At 44.2% G+C, this 14,602-nt stretch overlaps 1 protein-coding gene across 3 annotated transcripts in view; it reads right to left on the minus strand.

The window, feature by feature from the left end:
- Positions 1–14,602, minus strand: part of RECK (reversion inducing cysteine rich protein with kazal motifs) — a 631,029-nt gene that overhangs the window by 573,403 nt on the left and 43,024 nt on the right. For 2 of the 3 annotated variants that reach the window (XM_029589886.1, XM_029589885.1), the window contains exon 2: positions 12,992–13,053. The exons of the other annotated variant lie outside the window; for it this stretch is intronic. In XM_029589886.1, the coding sequence (XP_029445746.1) occupies positions 12,992–13,053 (62 nt within the window). The remainder of the gene's footprint in view (positions 1–12,991; positions 13,054–14,602) is intronic. 3 annotated transcript variants of the gene reach the window in all.

The following is a 14,602-nucleotide window of genomic DNA, read 5'->3' on the forward strand; positions in this document are numbered from 1 at the left end:
TCCAACACCTGCTGGCTTCTGGTTTTGCCCTAATGTCTGACGTAAGCCACCATCATCACACTGTCCGACATTATCCTGACCACCTCAGCCTCTAGATGCTCAGTGAACTTCAAGCACACCAGCTGGACAGCATGTGCTTTCAATCGATTAATGTTCCATGAATGTTCTCAGCACTCCAACAACTTTGCACCATCAACTCCCAACAATGAGCTCCGCAACCCAGAAGGTGCACATCTATTGTGAGCACTAACCAATCCGGTGACTCCAAGGAAATTCCCTTCCTGAGATAATCTGCCTGTAACCACCACTGCAATTGAACGCTTACCTCCAATGGCAAGTGAAGCCTCACCATGTACCTCGGTGACTGCTGATGCCAACGAGAAAGCAATGTGCGTTGAAGAGGCCGCATATGCACCTTCGCCCAGGGGACAACCACCAACTAGGCTGCCATCAATCCCAGGACCTGTACTTAAGATCACATTGTCGGGTGAATAGTCCTTCTTAGGGTTTGAACTTTAGCAATCAACTTCTGAATGCGACTCTCTGGCAGACACATTGCCCTGCTTCATATCAAAACGAATACCTAGATAATACAGCATCTGAGACAGCTGTAGCTGCTCTTGGCCAAGTTCACTACCCAGCCTAGATCTTGCAGCAAGGAATCCACCGTGAGAGAAGCCAGGTGACTCTCTTCCACACTTTTGGCCCGAATCAACCAGTATCAATCGTAGAGCATATAGAAAGACATGGTTTAATGGACCAGAGTCAACATGGACTTACCCAAGGAAAGTGTTGCCTAACAAATTTGCTTCATTTTTTTGAAGGGGTTAATAAACATGTGGATATAAGTGAATCGGTTGATGTAGTGTATTTGGATTTTCAGAAGGCGTTTGACAAATTCCCTCAAGAGAGGCTTCTAAGAAAACTAAAAAGTCATGGGATAGGAGGCAATGTCCTTTCGTGGATTACAAACTGGTTAAAAGACAGGAAACAGAGAGTAGGATTAAATGGTCAATTTTCTCAGTGGAAAAGGGTAAACAGTGGAGTGCCTCAGGGATCTGTACTTGGACCGGTGCTTTTCAATATATATATAAATGATCTGGAAAGGAATACGACTAGTGAGGTTATCAAATTTGCGGATGATACAAAATTATTCAGAATAGTTAAATCATAAGCGGATTCTGATACATTACAGGAGGACCTTGCAAGACTGGAAGACTGGGCATCCAAATGGCAAATGGAATTTAATGTGGACAAGTGCAAGGTGTTGCATATAGGGAAAAATAACCCTTGCATATAGGGAAAAATAACCCTTGCTGTAGTTACATGATGTTAGGTTCCATATTACGAACTGCCACTTGGAAAAAAATCTAGGCATCATTGTGGATAATACTTTAAAATCGTCGGCTCAGTGTGCTGCAGCAGTCAAAAAAGCAAACAGAACATTAGGAATTATTAGGAAGGGAATGGTTAATAAAACAGAAAATGTCATAATGCCTCTATTTCACTCCATGGTGAGACCACACTTTGAATTCTGTGTACAATTCTGGTCGCCGAATCTCAAAAAAAGATATAGTTGCGATGGAGAAGGTACAGAGAAGGACAACCAAAATGATAAAGGGGATGGAACAGCTCCCCTATGAGGAAAGGCTGAAGAGGTTAGGGCTGTTCAGCTTGGAGAAGAGATGGCTGAGGGGGGATATGATAGAGGTCTTTAAAATCATGAGAGGTCTTGAACGAGTAGATGTGAATCGGTTATTTACACTTTCGAATAATAGAAGGACTAGGGGGCATTCCATGAAGTTAGCAAGTAGCACATTTAAGACTAAGCGGAGAAATTCTTTTTCACTTAACGCACAATAAAGCTCTGGAATTTGTTGCTAGAGGATGTGGTTAGTGCAGTTAGTGTAGCTGGGTTCAAAAAAGGTATGGATAAGTTCTTGGAGGAGACGTCCATTAATTGCTATTAATCAAGTTTACTTAAGGAACAGCCACTGCTATTAATTGCATCAGTAGCATGGGATCTTCTTAGTGTTTGGGTAATTGCCAGGTTCTTGTGGCCTGGTTTCGAAACAGGATGCTGGGCTTGATGGACCCTTGGTCTGACCCAGAATGGCAATTTATGTTCTTATGCAGATACAAATGAACCAGGATGCCGTCCTTGCGCAAGAACACCGCTACTACCACTACAACCTTGGAGAAGGTCCTGGGTGCAGTGGCCAGCCCAAAGGGCAGGGCCCTGAAACTAATGATGTCCCAGAATAGCAAACCGCAGGAACCGTTTATGTTCCCATCAAATGGGAATATGCAGATATGCCTCCGGCAGGTCCAGAAACGTGAGAAATTCCCCTGATTGCACTGCCATTATTACAGAGCACAGTATTTCCATTCGGAAATAAATTGCCCACAAATATCGACTGACACCTCTGAGATCCAGGATAGGCTAAAAGGACCCCTCCTTTTAGGGTATGACAAAATTAATGGAATAGCGGCCCATATTTACTTGCGATTTGGGAACAGGAGCCACGGCCTTTAAATCCTACAGCCTTCATAAGGTAGTCTCAACTGCCACCCTCTTCTGTAGAGAGTTGCAGAGAGAGATCTTATAGGCATCCGGAGGAATGCGAAGAAATTCTAGAGCATAGCTCCCTTATCACTTCTAGGATGTGATCTGGACCCATCTCTGATAAAAGCGAAATAGACATCTGCCTATCTTCTGCACCAGTAGGTGAGGTCAAGATGCTCTGGTCCCGGAGCCTACATCCTTCCAAGGTTTTCTGAACCGAAAGGACTGACATGTACCGAAGGGACAAGGCTTTTGAGTAAATCGCTCCCTTATAAGGGTGAAAACACTTGTACTCTCTAGAGAGGCCTACAGTCCAAAAGAGACATGAGGCCGGCATTTTATCCTCCAACAAATGAGGGACCTGGGATTCCCCCATCTATTTGCCATTTTCTCCAACTCACTGCCGAATAAAAAAGAACGCATAAAGGGTAACCTTCTGAGATTGGATTTGGAAAGTGTGTCCATTGACCAATTTCACAGCTACAGCTGACACCTAGCCACTATCACAGAAGCCACCACCCTGGCAGCTGTTCGAATAAGGTCACAGTCACATCAGCTAAGGCGGTAGCTCCTGGTTCTATTACCTTTCTGCCAGATGACCCCACTCCCTCAGCCTCCTGAGTGAAACAGAGTGGCCCAAGCTGCCAGGAAGCAACAAGAAGCAATTTGCAAATTAATCACCATGGCCTCAAAAGCCTGCTTAAGGATAGCCTAAATTCTCCTATCCCGAGCACCCCTTAGAGCTGCTCCTCCTTCCACCAAAATGGTGATCCGCTTGGTAACAGAACACACCAGTGTATCCACCTTTGGGAAATGTAACTGTTCCCTTGCCTTTGGATCCAAGGGGTATAGACCAGCTAAAGAGCACACCCCTTAAAGTTTGCCTCAGGAGCGCTCCATTTAAGGTCAATCAACTCTTGAATAGTCTCTAGAAGGGGAAAGAAACATGATGCTTTGTGTAGGGTGACCAATATGGACTCCTCCTTTTGCGCACCCATAAAATCACCCCTATCTACACCAAGTGTCTTCAGAGTCAGAGACAACAGACACTTTAATTCATCTCTATGAAAGAAACAGAGCATAGATAGACATGGTTTGACACAGCCAACATGGATTTACCCACAGGAAGTCTTACCTCACAAATCTCCTACATTTTTTGAAAGGATGAATAAACATGTGGACAAAGGTGAACCGGTAGATGTGGTATATTTGGATTTCCAGAAGGTGTTCGACAAAGTCCAGCATGAGAAGCTTCTAAGAAAACTAAAAAGTCATGGGATTGGAGGCGATGTCCTTTTGTGGACAGCAAGTTGGTTAAAAGACAGGAAACAGAGTAGGATTAAATGGTCAGTTTTCACAGTGCAAAAAGGAGTGCATCAGGGATCTGTACCTGGACTGGTGCTTTTTAATATATTCATAAATTATCTGGAAAGGGGTATGATGAGTGAGGTGATCAAATTTGCGGAAGACACAAAATTATGCAGAGTAGTTAAATCTCAAGTGGATTGTGATGAACTGCAGGAGGGCCTTGTGAGACTGGAAGATTGGGCTTCCAAATGGCAGATGAAATTTAACATGGACAAGCGAAAATTGATGCAATAGGGAAAAATACCCTTGTTGTAGTTACACAATGTTAGAGATCTAGGCGTCATAGTGGATAATACATTGAAATCGTCGGCCCAGTGTACTGTGGCAATGAAAAAAGCAAACAGAATGTTAGCAATTATTAGGAAGGGAATGGAAAATAAAATGGAGTATGTCATAATGCCTCTGTATCGCTCCATGGTGAGAGCGCACCTTGAATACTGTGCGCAATTCTGGTCACAGCATCACAAAAAGGATATAGATGCACTGGAGAAAGTGCAGAGAAGGGAGACCAAAATGATATGGGCATGAAATGACTGCCCTATGAGGAAAGGCTAAGGAAGTTAGGGCTGTTCGGTTTGGAGAAGAGACGACTGAGGGGGGGATATGATAGAAGTCTACAAAATCATGAAAGGACTTGAACAAGTTAATGTAAATTGGTTATTTACTCTCCATGAAGTTAGTAGCTCATTTAAAACAAATCAAAGAAAATTCTTTTTCACTCAGCGCATTGTTAAACTCTGGAATTCATTGCCAGAGGATGTGGTTTCAGCAGTTAGTGTTACTGGGTTTAAAAAAGGTTTGGATAAGTTCCTAGAGGTTAAGTCTATAAACTACTATTACAGTAATTAATAAGCAATAGTAGCTTGTGATCTGTCTAATGTTTGGGTACTTGCCAGGTACTTGTGACTTGGATTGGCCACTGCTGGAAACAGGATACTGGGCTTGATGGACCCTTGGTCTGATCCAGTATGGCATTTCTTATGTTCTCATGTACATCCCCGCACTTAACTGTATGCAACTACTTGCACACTTAAAATAAAGTACGTGTACAAATACATGCTCTTGGAAGGCTGTAGGAACATGTCCACAGGAAACCCCAGCAAGTACCCCTATACGCATAAATATAGGCTGCGGCCTTATGCACACAAGTAGGTGTGCACATGTGCATCACCATGCTGCCACACAGCAAGAATATGTGCATTCAAGCACATGGGGGGGAAAAAAAAACAAAACAGAAAACACACCATGGCCTACCATGCTGCTGGAGAAAACAAGTCTGGGAGCAGGGCCTAACCAAAGGCTGCTCACTGAACTCCCCAAAGAAGTGAGAGGGAAGAAGGGGAAAAGATGCCAACTAACTCCAAGGGAAGAAAACCCGGTAAGAAAAGGAATAGGAGAAATAAAACTTCTCGTATTTATTTTTGTTTTATATTGCCTTTATATGAGCTCAGTCCTCATTAGCTGAGAGCATGAACGGATCTCAGACTAAAGGGGGGGTGGGGAGGGGGCAAAGGCCTTCACTGCTGAGCCTCCCTTGTCATCCAACTGCTTTTTTTTTTTTTTTTTTTAAATCCATGCCTGACTAGGTTGGAAGGATCCACTGGTGTCACCTCAGGAGCTCAAGCGGCGCTTCCAAACTTATAATTTTTTCCTTTATTTTATTTTTTTGCTAAAAGCAATCCCCAGTAAGGAGATGCATGTCCACCATCTGCTGGAGACGGGGATTACTGGCAGGCTGATGTCAGCTTTACTTCAAATCCATTTGCTGGTAGAGATATGGATTGGCCTGCCTGAATGTAGAAGAATTCTTTCAACCCCACCTCCCTTCCAGCTTCTTCCCCCCTCAGCCCAGCAATAAACCTGACTCCTTATTTCGAACCACAGACCCACTGGTATCTGTTCCATTGTCTTGTAAAAGGTTCCAAAGTTTACATGCCATGGATTTTTCCAGGGCTATTCACAGAAATCTTTAGAAGCCAGGGAAAATTTTTCTTTAACCCTTCCACTCAATTTATTACATAAGAACATAAGAAAATGCCATACTGGGTCAGACCAAGGATCCATCAAGCCCAGCATCCTGTTTCCAACAGTGGCCAATCCAGGCCACAAGAACCTGGCAGGTACCCAAAAACTAAGTCTATTCCTTGTTCCATTGCTAATGGCAGTGGCTATTCTCTAAGGGGTTAGATTTTAAAAAATGCGGCGTTCGCGTACTTTTGTTGGCGCACCAGTCGCCAACAAAAGTACGCTGGATTTTAGTAGATACGCACGTAGCCGCGCGTATCTGCTAAAATCCAGGATCAGCGCGCGCAAGGCTGCCGATTTTGGGCAGCCGACGCGCACAGCCTGCCTCCGTTTTCGGATTTCGGAGCAGCCTCGGAGGGAACTCTCTTTTGCCCTCCCCTCACCTTCCCCTCCCTTCCTCTACCTAACCCACCCCCCCGGCCCTATCTAAACCCCCCCCCTACCTTTGTCCATGGATTTACGCCTCCCGGAGGGAGACGTAAATCCACGCACGCCAGCGGGCCACTGGCGCGCCGAGACGCGACCCGGGGGCGGTTCCGGAGGGCGCGACCACGCCCCGAACTGCCCCAGGCCGAAACCACGCCCCCGGGCCTGCCCCCGAAACGCCGCGTCCCGCCCCCAAAACGCTGCGTCGATCGGCCCCGCCCCCGACACGCCTCTGACACGCCCCCCGACAAAAAACCCCGGGACTTACGCGAGTCCCGGGGCTCTGCGCGCGCCGGCAGGCCTATGGAAAATAGGCATGCCGGCACGCAAGGCCCTGCTCGCGTAAATCCGGGCGGATTTACGAGAGCAGGGCTTTTAAAATCCGCCCCTAAGTGAACTTAATAGCAGGTAATGGACTTCTCCTCCAAGAACTTATCCAATCCTTTTTTAAACACCGCTATACTCACTGCACTAACCACATCCTCTGGCAACAAATTCCAGAGTTTGATTTTGCGTTGAGTAAAAAAGAACTTTCTCCGATTAGTTTTAAATGTGCCCCATGCTAACTTCATGGAGTGCCCCCTAGTCTTTCTATTATCCGAAAGAGTAAATAACCGATTCACATCTACCCATTTTTAGACCTCTCATGATTTTAAACATCTCTATCATATCCCCCCTTAGCCGTCTCTTCTCCAAGCTGAAAAGTCCTAACCTATTTAGTCTTTCCTCATAGGGGAGCTGTTCCATTCCCCTTATCATTTTGGTAGCCCTTCTCTGTACCTTCTCCATCGCAATTATATCTTTTTTGAGATGCGGCGACCAGAATTGTACAGAATGATATTTTCTGTTTTATTCACCATTCCCTTTCTAATAATTCCCAACATTCTGTTTGCTTTTTTGACTGCCGCAGCACACTGAACCAACGATTTCAATGTGTTATCCACTATGAGGCCTAGATCTCTTTCTTGGGTAGTAGCACCTAATATGGAACCCAACATTGTGTAATTATAGCATGGGTTATTTTTCCCTATATGCATCACCTTACACTTATCCACATTAAATTTCATCTGCCATTTGGATGCCCAATTTTCCAGTCTCACAAGGTCTTCCTGCAATTTATCACAATCTGCTTGTGATTTAACTACTCTGAACAATTTTGTGTCATCTGCAAATTTGATTATCTCACTCGTCGTATTTCTTTCCAGATCATTTATAAATATATTGAAAAGTAAGGGTCCCAATACAGATCCCTGAGGCACTCCACTGTCCACTCCCTTCCACTGAGAAAATTGTCCATTTAATCCTACTCTCTGTTTCCTATTTTTTAACCAGTTTGCAATCCACGAAAGGACATTGCCACCTATCCCATGACTTTTTACTTTTCCTAGAAGCCTCTCATGAGGAACTTTGTCAAACGCCTTCTGAAAATCCAAGTATACTACATCTACCGGTTGACCTTTATCCACATGTTTATTAACTCCTTCAAAAAAAGTGAAGCAGATTTGTGAGGCAAGACTTGCCTTGGGTAAAGCCATGCTGACTTTGTTCCATTAAACCATGTCTTTCTATATGTTCTGTGATTTTGATGCTTAGAATACTTTCCACTATTTTTCCTGGCACTGAAGTCAGGCTAACCAGTCTGTAGTTTCCCGGATCGCCCCTGGAGCCCTTTTTAAATATTGGGGTTACATTTGCTATCCTCCAGTCTTCAGGTACAATGGATGATTTTAATGATAGTTTACAAATTTTTACTAATAGTTCTGAAATTTCATTTTTTAGTTCCTTCAGAACTCTGGTGTGTATACCATCCGGTCCAGATGATTTACTACTCTTCAGTTTGTCAATCAGGTCTACCACATCTTCTAGGTTCACCGTGATTTGATTCAGTCCATCTGAATCATTACCCATGAAAACCTTCTCCATTACGGGTACCTCCCAAACATCCTCTTCAGTAAACACCGAAGCAAAGAAATCATTTAATCTTTCTGCGATGGCCTTATCTTCCCCCAAGTGCCCCTTTAACCCCTCAATAATCTAGTGGTCCAACTGACTCCCTCACAGGTTTTCTGCTTCAGATATATTTAAAAAAGTTTTTACTGTGAGTTTTTGCCTCTACAGCCAACTTCTTTTCAAATTCTCTCAGCCTGTCTTATCAATGTCTTACATTTAACTTGCCAACGTTTGTGCTTTATCCTATTTTCTTCTGTTGGATCCTTCTTCCAATTTTTGAATGAAGATCTTTTGGCTAAAATAGCTTCTTTCACCTCCCTTTTAACCATGCCGGTAATCGTTTTGCCTTCTTTCCACCTTTCTTAATGTGTGGAATACATCTGGACTGTGCTTCTAGGAAGGTATTTTTTTAACAATGACCACGCCTCTTGGACATTTTTTTTTTACTATTGTAGCTGCTCCTTTCAGGTTTTTTCTAACAATTTTTCTCATTTTATCAAAGTTTCCCTTTTGGAAGTTTAGCACGAGAGCCGTGGATTTGCACATTGTTCCTCTTCCAGTCATTATATCAAATTTGATCATATTATGATCACTATTGCCAAGCGGCCCCACCACCGTTACCTCTCGCACCAAGTCCTGTACTCCTCTGAGAATTAGATCTAAAATTGCTCCCTCTCTCGTCAGTTCCTGAACCAATTGCTCCATAAAGCTATCATTTATTTCATCCAGGAACGTTATCTCTCTACTGTGTCCCGACGATACATTTACCCAGTCAATATTGGGGTAATTAAGTCTCCCATTATTACTGCACTACCAATTTGGTTAGCTTCCCTAATTTCTCTTGGCATTTTTTTGTCCGTTTCATCATCTTGACCAGGTGGACGGTAGTATACACCTATAACTATAGTCTTCCCCGACATACAAGGGATTTCTACCCATAAAGATTCAATTTTGTATTTAGTCTCATGCAGGATGTTTATCCTGTTGGACTCTATGCCATCCCGGACATAAAGCGCCGTACCTCCTCCCGGGTGCTCCTCTCTGTCATTGTGATATAATTTGTACCCCGGTATAGCGCTGTCCCATTGGTTATCCTCTTTCCACCATGTCTCTGAGATGCCAATTAAGTCTATGTCAACATTCACTGCTATACATTCTAATTCTCCCATCTTACTTCTTAGACTTCTGGTTTTGGCATACAAACATTTCAAAGTGTGTTTTTTGTTTGTATTTTCATTCTGCTTTTTAATTGATAGGGATAAGTTAAAAAAAATTTTAACTCAGGAGAGTTTTTAGTTACAGGCACTTGGACTATTTTTCTAATTATTGGAATCTCACTGTCGGGATGCCCTAATTCTAATGCATCATTAGTATCCTTTGTAGATACCTCCCTCCGAACCATGCACTGCTGAGCGACTGTTGGCTTTCCCCTTTGTTCTAGTTTAAAAGCTGCTCTATCTCCTTTTTAAAGGTTAGCGCCAGCAGTCTGGTTCCACCCTGGTTAAGGTGGAGCCCATCCCTTCGGAAGAGACTCCCCCTTCCCCAAAAGGTTCCCCAGTTCCTAACAAAACTAAATCCCTCTTCCTTGCACCATCGTCTCATCCACGCATTGAGTCTCCGGAGCTCTACCTGCCTCTGGTGACCTGCGCGTGGAACAGGGAGCATTTCAGAGAATGCTACCCTGCAGGTTCTAGATTTAAGCTTTCTACCTAAGAGCCTAAATTTGGCTTTTTGGGTTTTTTTGTTTTCATTTTTAACATTGTTTCAACTATCCCTATGTCACCTTCTAGTTTCTCCCACTCCTAACACTCCTACAGACCCTTCCTCCCTCCTTCCAAGCACTTCCCCAACTAACTCCACCTCCTTTCCATTTTCTTCCTCTCAGTGCTGCAACAGAGCCCCAGCCCAAGCTCCACCTCACCCTCCACCAACAACTCCATTTGTGTGTGGCCTAATAGCAGAAGGCTGCTTCAGGATGCAGCACTGTATTTTAGACATACAGGTACCTGGGATTTTTCCACTCCTTGTGAAAGACATCCATTTTATGAGAAATGTTAGAGGCAACCTTCAGATTTTAAATATACAAAATATTAAATGATCCAGAACTGTTATGAGCCCTGTCCGCGGAGTTAACCCCCATGAGCAGGCCCTGCTTACCTCACTGTATTGCTTCTGTTTGCTGCCCAACACGGCACGGACGCCGCCGGAGTCGGGCCTTCCTGCGCGGCCAGAGCCGCGGACTTGCCATTCCTCCTGCGGCCTGGAAGCTGCCCTGGTGTCTTGCCTTCGCCGCGGCAGAAGCCAGGGACTTCACTTTGCCACCATGCGGCTGGGAGCCGCCGCCATCATCCTAATCTTCGCGGCCAAAAGGCCGCAGCCCCGGTCTGGATTAGCAGCTGGAGCTGTCCCGGGGCCTCCTGCAGCGGCTGGAGCCGCTGCCGTCATCGTGGCCTGCCTTCAGGCCCAGCCCTGCTCTTACGCGACGACGTCGTGCAGGACTGCTGTCCACGGTCCTGCACAGTTCCTGCTTCCTTCCTCCTAAGCGCGCGGCTGCGCCTCTCTTCAGTATTTAAAGGGCCAGCCACAGGAAGTGTATTGGGCCCCACCTGGACTGATTTCCTGCCTAGCCCTATAAAAGGGCTGTCTTCGCATTACGTCTTCGCCTTGCATTGGAGTTACTTCACTCTGGAAGCTCCTGCCTGCTAGAGCTCAGTCAGGTCTTCTTCGTGGAGCTCCTCTTTGTTTCATCTCTTCATGTCACATCAAGTCATGTCTCGTGCCTGAGGTCCTTGTCCAGGTGTCCTGGTGTTTCGCTTCAGCACTCCTGAGCCTTCTGGCCCTGTCAGGCCGTGCTCCCTCGGATGACGTCTTTCCTGAGCGTGGAGTGCCTACAGGTGGAATTCGTTCCTGTGCTCCTGAGCTGTCATGTCCTGCCAACCTTTGTGGTGCTTCGGGCGACAACTGGCTCCATCGTCGGAGTCCCACTTCGACTGGATTCTTCCCTGCGCTCATCCCGTTCTCAGCGTGGTCCGTGACCAGCCCCCTCGGGCTGTGTAGGGAGCGCAGTGGGACAGGGTGGTCCGCGACCAGCCCATTGGGTCCACTCGTGAAGGTGGGCTGAGTAGGGCGCACTGAGAGACAGTGGCAATGTTCACCCTCCCAGCTTCTCGTCTTGTCTGGACTTCGTCAAGTTCCCCGCCTCGTCCTGTATGCCGTTGCATCAGTCTTGGTGCCATGTCTTCGCTTCAACGTCTTGTTCCTGATGTCGTCACATCGACCCTGGTCCGGGATGCCGTCGCATTGACCACTGGTCCGTGATGTCTTCGCATCAGCCTTGGTGTCATGTCTTGTTCCAGCCCTCGTCTCTGATGCCGTCCGCCTCAGCCTTGGTGTCATGCCTTCGTCTGCGATGCCGTAGCATCGACCCAGGTGTCATGTCTTCATGTCAAGGCCCGTCTGCCCTCATCCTCAGGCCAGGCCTGCTGCTCCATGACGATCTAAGCGGCAGGTCGAAAGGGCTCGGAATGGTCGGAGGACCATTCACTTTCCAACATCATGTTGTTGGCCTTGGGAGCTTGCAGGCCTGGCAGAGGGTAAGACTGTCAGCCATGCTGGAACACACCGTCAACCCTCGGTTCGGCCCTGGATCCATCTGGGGTCGGGCTGAGGCCCAAGGGCACACGAAAACACCCTTCTCAACAGAATGCAAGGCCTTCTGAGGCCGTTCACATAACAAGAACCTGAAAAACTAAAGAGAAGGGCAACCAAAATGATGATAAATGGAATGGCTTACCTATAAGGAAAGACTAAACAGGTTAAGGTTCTTCAGCAAGGAACAGAAATAGTTGAGAGGAGATATGATAGAGGTGTATAAAATCATGAGTCGGATGGAATGTGTAAACAGGGAAGCAATAGTACTAGGACTAGAGGACACTCCATAAAGTTAACAAGTAGCACTTTTAAAGCAAATTAGAAAAAGTATTTTTCACTGAACATATAATTAAGCCCTGGAATTTGTTGCCAGAGGATGTGGTGAAAGCAGTTAGCATAGCTGGGTTTAATCAAGTTCCTGGAGGAAAAGTTCATAAACCACTATTAGCTTTGCAGACTTGGGGAAGCCAATGCTTATCCTAATTATCAGAAAGAAAGATTGCACCTATTCTACGAGACATAGAGCCTTCTCTATAGCTGGACCAAAAGAATGGAACTCTATCCCAGGATACCTAAGCTCCATCAAAGATCCCAAAAACTTTAAAAAAGAATTAAAAGCATGGTTGTTTAGACAATCATACACAGAATGATATGATCTATATATACCTTTCACAACCACCTTCATTCTAACATGTTATAATCTGCTTCTGCTGAGATGTTATATATATATATTCTATCTTTATTTGGTGTTATATTTATAATTTTATAACTGTTCATTGTATGAATTTGTTGTTACACTGTAAACCGGAATGAAGGCACTATGCTATATTTCGGTATAAAAAAGAATATAAATAAATAAAATAAATAAATTCTTTGGAATTCTACCAGGAACTTGTGACCTGGATTGGTCACTGCCAGAGGCATGATGTTGGGCTCGATGGACTTTTGGGCTGACCAGTATTGCATTTCTTATATTCTTATTCCTAATGTGTAACAAATACTTACCTGTTCGCAAACATCACGGCACATTAAGTTGTCCTTTGCAAGATAACAGCATGATGATGTATCTAAGGGGGGGGGAAAAAAGATGTTTTATAAAATCTTTGAAATAAACTGACTTGATGCAATGAAAATTGGTGACCCTCATAAATTTTGCTCAGATGAAACATTCACAAAAAGATGTGTAATCAATGATGTAAACAAGTGGTCCTAAAATGTGACGGTTTGAAGTAAAAAGTACCTATGAATATGATTAACCACTGACCACTTAAACAGAAATCATTTAGCAAAGCTCATGTACATCACTATAGCATTACAAGAACAGCACATAAAGAGTTCAAATACCTTCCTCTGTCCTCAAAACAGTGCTAGAAAATCTTTGCTGAAACCAATAATAAAGTAATGCACATGCCATGTGCCTTACCCTCAATCTTTCTTCCCTTTTGATCTTGTTCTGCCTGTGTTGCTGGAATCCAATAATTTAACACAGCTGCATTGAACTATATCAGCAGGCAAATGTTCAAATATGATAGTACTTACCCAATAATATAAGCTAGGTACAGAATTTTTTAAACATATTACTTTTCCTATTCTAGGGCCTCTATTTGCAAGTTTTACTTGCTTAGTGTAGGTAAAATCCTATTTGAAAGTGAAGGTGAACCCTCTATTTTTAAAATAGCAAACAAAAAAAATGCTTATATTAACCTTCCAGATAAATCTGTATTGTTGCTAAAATCCAAAGCCTTTATTTTTAGTTCAAAAATCCAGTTTTTCCAACATACACAGGGTGTTGTACAATACCAAAGGCATGAATTTATGTAGAACGCAGAATAAAGCCATTTTATTTATTTAAAAAATATTGTGAAGGAAAACAGCAAACTTCAGTTATTACTGCCTTCTGTACAGTTTTGATCCCATAAATGGAATAAAGCGATCCAAGCTAAAAATTCAATATCAAAGTGAAATAGAACTAAGCTTTACACTTTTTACTAAAAAATCAGAAAGATATTATCAGATGCTGCAGACAAAGAACATAGCAAAAATTCTGCCTCCAAGGAGAACAGAAGTAAGCTTGGGTTTTTTTTCAGTGTCCTACTGCTTGAAAATCTTCCTAAGCATAGTATTACATGGCAATCTTATAAGTCTACTATCTCCATTGAAAGTAGGCTAAAAATGGGCTCGGGGGGGGGGGGGGGGGAAAGAAAAGTAAGAATTAAATTTAACCCCTCAAAGAGCCCCAGAGGAACAGTCTGACCAAACCCACTGTCATAGAAACATAGAAACATAGAAATGACGGCAGAAGAAGACCAACCGGTCCATCCAGTCTGCCCAGCAAGCCCCACACACCTGTTCCCATACTTAACTGTTTCTCTTGGCTCTTAGTAACCTTATGTTCTAATTCCCTTTTCACCCCCACCATTAATGTAGAGAGCAGTGCTGGAGCTGCTTCCAAGTGAAATATTAAGTTTGATTAGTTGGGTAAGCGGCAGCATAGCTCTCTGCCATGAAGCAGAGGGCAATGCTGGAAATGTGTGAAGTATCAGTTTTTCTTTTCCCCTGTCATTGAAGCAAGGAGTCATGCCGGACATGCACCGAAAGTGAAGAATGCCTTGAAAG

This window comes from Rhinatrema bivittatum, chromosome 2, assembly GCF_901001135.1.
Source record: "Rhinatrema bivittatum chromosome 2, aRhiBiv1.1, whole genome shotgun sequence".
In the NCBI taxonomy this organism is placed as follows: Eukaryota; Metazoa; Chordata; class Amphibia; order Gymnophiona; family Rhinatrematidae; genus Rhinatrema; species Rhinatrema bivittatum.